This window comes from Eptatretus burgeri, chromosome 7, assembly GCF_056783735.1.
Source record: "Eptatretus burgeri isolate ZD-2024b chromosome 7, Ebu_testis_v1, whole genome shotgun sequence".
Classification (NCBI taxonomy): domain Eukaryota; kingdom Metazoa; phylum Chordata; class Myxini; order Myxiniformes; family Myxinidae; genus Eptatretus; species Eptatretus burgeri.
Window position 1 is genome coordinate 76,270,645 of NC_140967.1, and position 7,500 is coordinate 76,278,144.

The following is a 7,500-nucleotide window of genomic DNA, read 5'->3' on the forward strand; positions in this document are numbered from 1 at the left end:
TATATATATATATATATATATATATATATATATATATATATATATATATATATATATATATATATATATATATATACAACACTGTAAATACACGTTCAAATTTTGAGCTTGGCGTCAGCGTTATGTACGGAATCAGATGAAAAAAAACAACGTAAATATTATATTTTGGGATAAGAAACAGATAATTTTTACTCTCGCAGGAAAAAGAAAAAAACAACACATTTTGAGAGAGTCCGATGTTATAAATTACAAAGAAAACACAGACGAGTTCAGTCGAAAAGAAAGCCACACTTGTAAGCGAAAAATAACGTTAAAATCGAATCTATTTTTTTGGGAACTTTTAAAAATAATCACTTTAAACATGAAAAGAAAAACATAATTCTTACCTCTCGGATCCTCACGAAGCACCAAAAAAATTATAGCGTTGGTTAAAATGAAGAATTATCAGACAAATGCGAGTCACCTCATTCGGCTCGGCGTCTTCATGCTGGATTCGTACATTAAGGCTCTCGCAAAGACACGGACACGAAGACAAACTATGTGCTCGACGGTGAATGGAAATGTGCTGACACGCTTGCAAGTGCCTATTATATCCATCAATCGGGGAAGTTTGCAAGACGGCAAGATTTTCTAATGCTGGCGTTATTTGCGTCCGACGAGAGATAATGATTTGTACATAACGGGACTGACACGGAAATCAAGACGGGATTGCTTGTGGTCCGAATTTTATTTTCTGATCACTATTTTGATCTATATTTTTCTGCCGTTAGACTGTCATATTTCCAAGAAATTAAGGGAGATTTGGAATAAAAAGCATGAAAACATTATCAACACTGGACTCCTTATTTTTCTCGATGCAGTGGACACGAAGCGTTATGTACGAATCCATTACTTCATCAGATAGGGTAAGATGCCAGAAAACCCGAATAGGGAGACAGAACATCATCAAAACATAAAAGAGACACCAAAGTTCACATTCTGAGTCACCACACTCAAAATAACTGTCACATAAGAAACGTACAGTAAAATAAAAATTTTACCAATCAAACTGTAACATTTCTAAGGTTAAAATACCCATATTCTGTTGCTTTAATTCATCCTTAATAAAACAGGGAAATGGAGGGTATGATATTGCCGGTTTCTACAGGTTCCCCAATATGTCCACTTTCATTTCTGACCATTGATGGTTTGTCTAAATACCTCATAATAGTTTTATGTGGAATTTCCCACAAACATACCACAGCATACCCACTTTGTGAGCCATGCACTGCTTCAAGAGCAAAGGTACTGGACAGCAGGGCATTTTTTTCACTTTTTTCTTCTTCGGGAGATGTTTTCTCACACTGTTTTGAATTATTAATTGGGTCGTTTTGCCCACCTTAGGATACCTCGTAATAGCACTTTCTTTATGCTGTAAGTATGTTTGACTAGTTTGACACTCACTGGCGTTTATGTTTTGTTTGCGACAAGAGGTTTGTTGTTTTCCTTATTGGTTTTGGTTGTTGTTGTGATTGTTGAAAGTGACAGTTCGAGTTGATTAAGGACTTGCTACATAGTGGGAAAATTTGGACTATCAGAATAACCTTTAGATATGCACACTCACCTTTGAGCTATCTTGCTTGGGTTTGAATCTTGACCAAGTTATAAACTGCTCCTCTGATGTTGCACATACAAGGTGATGCATCAATTTTTACGCCGATCATCGGAAGGGCATTGAGCTAGAAAACCGCATTAGTCATTTGTGGGTGTGAAAAAAAAATCCCACAGGAATCCTTCATGAAGAGTAGGTGAGTTATCGCCAGGAGTCTATCCAAATTATTGCAACTTACGTTTGGATGTCAGGCATGGCCATCTGGACCGTGCAAGACTGAGGGTAAATATGTTCTGTGGCCAACCACATGCAAAAAAGTTGGGAATAATTGGCTCATTAAATAAGTAGGAACAAACCCAACTAGAAATATTTGACATTCCCCATTCCTCTCCTTCACCACTTCTTTGTACACTACCCTCTTTCCTTTTCTTCCTATTTCTTTCCCTTTTTTTAACTTCATCTGCCTGTATTTCTTATCCAGACATAATATGTACACAGCTGTATTTCATGTTAAAAACATAAGTGGTAACCTCATTTGTCTTTATTGAGCTTCATGCTGAATTGTTCCATCAAATCTTGCATCTTGTGCCTCCTGTTACCTCTGTTTTGAAGATGACGACAATGCTGTAGAAGATGCGTGTGGTGAGAGTGCAATGGATACCAACAGCAGTGGAGAGCTAGGACAATTACCGACAACAGCTGAGGCAGCCAAAACATCTCCATGTGTTCAGGCACCGACGCAACACGAGGGCTTTACTACCAGGACAAACTGCATCGACCCAACTGCATCAGAGATGATTATTTTTACTCAGAAGTTTGACAGTATGAACCAGCCTGTGCCATCAAACCTTAACACTCAGCCTGGATGTAGTATACCTGAGGGCCAGACAAGAAAACGCATTGATGCAGCTGAAACGTGCAAGGAAAGCCTGACTGTTGACTGTCCAAAAACTACTGCTTTGAGCATGAAAACGGTGCATTTGTCCAATGGGGATTCACAGCAAAATTCCCAGGAAAATTGCAACTTGGGTTGTGGATCTGTATCTTTCCCAGCTCTTGCTGTGCATGTTGATAAAGAAATCCTACATTCAGGGGCTGTTATGCTTCCAGGTCAGTGTTCACACACTTAGAATGTGAAGCTTAAACATGTTATTTCAATTTATCACTGAATATTGTGTACAGTTTTATTCACCGTGTTATAGAAAAGATGCGTGGGAGTGTTTCCATGATTACTGGTACGTATGAGAGCATCTTATAAAGTAAAGCAGGGCTGATATTGTTGATGAAAACTTGATGCTGGGAGATTCTACGGTATCGGAATTACAATCAGAGGAAAATCCAGCCATATTTTAGGCCAATATTCCAAACTGATTGCCTCGATTTGATGGATATCTCACTAATTCTCTGCCCTTTTACCCTAGCTACCATATTAGTCATTCAAGTAGGGAGCAGCCTTTTGCTCTGAAGAAATGAGGCAAAACACTTTGGTAACGGAATTACCTCAGAAATTTAATACAACAAAAATCATGATTTTGAATTGCAGATTCCTCTGAATTAATAACAGATATGAATAAAAGGAGCTCAGTTTCTAAGAGCCTATCAAGTAGCCTATGGATTCAGGCTTTGCTTAAGTTAGATATTGCTTTGTTGATGAAAGGAGTCCCTTCAAAGAACAAAAGTCCATGGTAACGGAATTACATCCTCTGAAACAACTGAACACTGTAAGGCCGCAGGCCATTATTCATTCTAGATACCCTTCTGAAGTTACAAAACCTACCACAAGGCATACGAAAAACTTAACTTGACGAACACAATGCATCCAACGGGGATGGAGTTAATCGAGTTTTCAACACAATTTAACACCAACTCCTAAACAAATCAGCTTGCCACAGTTTTAACTCAATGGAGCTCTCTGTCCATACAGTATCTGATTATTTGGTAGAAGGTTGTTGCTCCAGATACACAGGATTTTTAACAGACATTATTCAATGAAGAAAAACATTGGAAAGAAACATGGTAACGGAATTACCACAACCACACATATTTTGTCTAAGTGCAATATTTTTTCCACTGTTTGTGTTATTTGCTATTCCATGGGATTTGAAATGTGAGAACATTGGTTGATTAGGTTTTTTAAATCAACTGACCATGTTTTATCCCACCTTGGTCCCTGGAACACCAAATCTCAAAGAATGGTTAAGCATACAGCACCACATGTTTCACTGGATGAAAGTGATCCTGTCTCGTCTGTCCATCTGCGGTTCAGGAAGAATGTCCACAATATTCACACTCTGCACTGTATCCATTTCCTCAACCTCAGGCCAAACATATTTATCAAATGCAGGAATCTTTTTTTCAGGAATTTGATGACAATATCCTCACCAGATTTCCTAATAACCTGGCCCACAAATTTTCTTGCATCCTTCTGTTGAGAGTACTGAACCTTGACCCAATTTCCTACATCTACTACATGCACAACATCGACTAGGACTTCTCTACCAGGACACTGTTTCTCTGCAATCGCTGCAAATTCCACCGATGTTGTCACAGTTATGTTGTGACTCAGAACAGCCTTGGCAACTTGTCTCTTTGCTGTACCGCCAATTTTCACAGATGTTGACAGATTAAAAGTTCTGACATCCAGGCTTCACATGGCACAGCTTCCTGACTTCTAGAAAAGGTTGAAGGTCACGTATCTGACACCTATTGTCCACACAATCAATTAAACAATTAAATTAGGACAATAATCAACGAAAACAATTAAATTAGACCAATAATCAACTCAATTAAATTAGGAAGTGCTGACACCTTTTATTGTATGCAAAGACCAAAGATTCCTTTCAAAGACCATGAGAAACCAAGCTTGAGTACTAACTGTAATTCCGTTACCTGTAATTCCATTACCAATGTAATTCCGTTCCCACATTTTCTCAGAAGTATGAGGTTTTTAATTAGAAATTTGGCTGTAATCTCTTCATTGGGCTCCCAATGAAAGAGAATCTTCAAGGACTTTCTCCAAGATCAAGGAATAAGCTCACACAGATTTATTTCATGATTTTGGTAACGGAATTACCACTAAAAAGGAGTGAATTGAAAACATCTGTGTGAATTTCATAAAAAGGCCGGTCAAAAATGAATGACAAAATCAGAAACCTTGAGTGTTGAACCCAGAATTAAGATCATTTTACAGACATTTCTCTCATCGATAAAATTATAGGGTGGGCCATAAAATATCAGCTCAAACTCCTTAAATTCCGTGGCAAAAAGTGCATTTTCACTGGAACGGAAAAACGTGAGGGAATGAGATATCCAGGAGTTGTCTGTTGTGCTGAATGTCTAAGAACCCATAGTTTGTGCTAATAACTTTCTAATTGGGTGAAGCCAAGTTTGAATTTTCATGTTTTTAGCCTTTCTGCTGTAGAATTGCCCTGCTGTTTTCAACTTGACTTGAAAACTTGAAACTTGATGCTGAACTTCATTTATGTTTGTGATACATTTCCAGCTTAAGAACAGCCACTCTCAAACTATGTGGGGGGGAAGGTTGGGGGTGTTTTTCTCATGTATTATGTTCCATAAGATCCCAACATGAACGTTTGTGCTTCTTCAATGGGATGTTGTTTGCAGCCACGCATCTGACATGTTTGCAAGGTAACTTTTGGGAACATATTTCAAATAACCCTCCAAAAAACACTGAAATTGAATGAGCCATTGCATTGGTATTACATGCAAACAAACTTGACAAAGCATAGGATCACACAGATTAAGTCTTCTCATTGGGACATTGTTCAGTTTCATGTGATTCATGTTTATTATCTTGCCAAAACAAAGTTTTTGCAAGATATGTTAGTCAGCTTGTATGTTTTTTTGTTTGTCTGTAATCACGTATAAAAAATTCTGCAGAGCACAGTTATCATTGGAAATTTTTGTAACTTCGCATATCAGACGCCTATAGAGGTCCCTTTCAGCACATAAAATTTTGAAGGTCAAGGTCACTTTGTCGCAAATCACGGGAGTCGACGAAACCCTTATTTTTTGAGTAATTTTGATCGAATAGTCTTCAAACGTCATGGGAATATAGTTCATGGTCTGGCGCTCAGCTGATTAATTTTTGGTGGCGATTGGCCTTGACCTTCATAGTTAGCACCGAAGGTCAAACATATTTGACTCCAAGGTCAAATTTTCAAGTTTTAGGAACCATATCATGTAGTACCTGAAATTGAACACCTCTGAGTGCTTTCGAGATATGTCAAGCTTGAGACATTATGATGTCATTTGGTGACGTTATGAGGCAAACGCATATTTTTCATGGTTACTCTGTAGAACGATACTCATAGGCAGATATTATGGCAGATATTCTCTCGTCGGCAGATATTCCTCAATGAGTCGCTCCTGGTGGATAGCAACTCTGTTCACCTCAGTGTGACCTTAAATAAGTCACACGTGGTCACCTTTTGGCAAGATACGGGTCATTTTTTTTTTCTTCCTCTCCTAAGATTCATTGTATGTGTCATGTTGCATTATTTTGTCATCTTATTGTCATGTGGCCATGGCTTTTAATTACTTTGTGAAAAATTTACTGACAGCTAAGATATATTTACTGGATCTGTCCTGTCTTACCTTGTTTCATCCATGTTATCAATTGTTTTGTATCCATTTCTGTGTCTTATCCATTTCTACTTGACTGTAGTGTCAAATAGGTGCGTGTCTGTTCAGCGACATTGCCTCTGCCTCTGTAGGCCTCAGGCCTCAGGCATGTGTCTATTGCCTCTGCAGGCCTCAGGCCTCGGCTACATAGCCTCACGTCTGATGTGCAATCACTTTTTATCCTGAGTGTCAAGTCAGGTATGGGAACATGCGCCAGAGCAGCACGTTGCTGCGTCCACTTTCCTCTAGTACTCAAGGGGCCTCTGTCTGGCAATCCCTCAGGCAGAAGCCTGGCCCATCCCCATCTCCTTGAGATACTGATCAACCTGCTGCAACCACGAGGAACGTGGCCAGCCCATTTGGCCTCCTCCACTCACGAGGCTCCCTCGCTGAGAGAATCTGGTGAGCAGGATTGGCGTCAGGAAAACGAGCCACTTGGCCATACAGCCGCAGCTGACATTCACGGATTATGCAGGTAACAAATCTCATTTCAGTCTCAGCAATCGCTCGTTGGACACAAAGTCCAGCCAGCGATAGCCAAGGATTCTCCCAAGAGACCTGGTGCCAAAGGAATTAAGTCTCTGTCTCGGATCCCTGGTCAGAGTTCGTCTCACATCCGTAGAGCAAGACTGGAAGCACCAAGGACCTGACGACTGGGACTTTCGTCATCCTGCACAGGTACTGACAGTGCCCCCACCCCTTGATCTAGTGAATCCATAACATGAATATCACTGCCAAGGTAAGTGAATCTCTCCGTGACCTCAACATCCTCACCACAAATGGGTACAGACAAGATAGCAGCATTCAAGATGTCATTGAAAGCCTGGATCTTAGTTTTGACCCAGGAAACCTGTAATCCCAGTGGCTCTGACTCCTCATTCAACACCTCGAGGGCCCCCAAAAGTATCTCCATAGTCTCCGCAAAAATGACTGCTGCATCTGCGAGATCAAAAGAGATTTTCTCTTAGCTGCTCTGCCAAAGTAGCCCAGTTGATAAAGGTACAACACAGCAGTTTTTGAGCGAACTTGGACCTCCTCTGCAGCATATGCTGCTTTGCAACGGGGAGTTTGTCTCATTGGACCGCTTGACAGCTGGAAGACACCTTTCTGAGGGCCCAGATCGACCAGAACGGGAAGCTGTGGATTTCTTGCCTTTGCTGGTGAATTGCACAATCATCCGATTGACCATAGAAAGCAGAATGCCAAGAATCTGAGCTGTCTGATGCTGGCTGACTCCACCTTCCAAATGGCCAACAATTCGTCGT

At 40.1% G+C, this 7,500-nt stretch overlaps 1 protein-coding gene across 3 annotated transcripts in view; it reads left to right on the forward strand.

Moving 5' to 3' along the window:
- LOC147023575 (uncharacterized protein KIAA1755-like) overlaps positions 1 to 7,500 on the forward strand; it is a 121,181-nt gene that overhangs the window by 63,012 nt on the left and 50,669 nt on the right. For all 3 annotated transcript variants that reach the window (XM_085889084.1, XM_085889082.1, XM_085889083.1), the window contains one exon: positions 2,204 to 2,701. In XM_085889084.1, the coding sequence (XP_085745210.1) occupies positions 2,204 to 2,701 (498 nt within the window). The remainder of the gene's footprint in view (positions 1 to 2,203; positions 2,702 to 7,500) is intronic.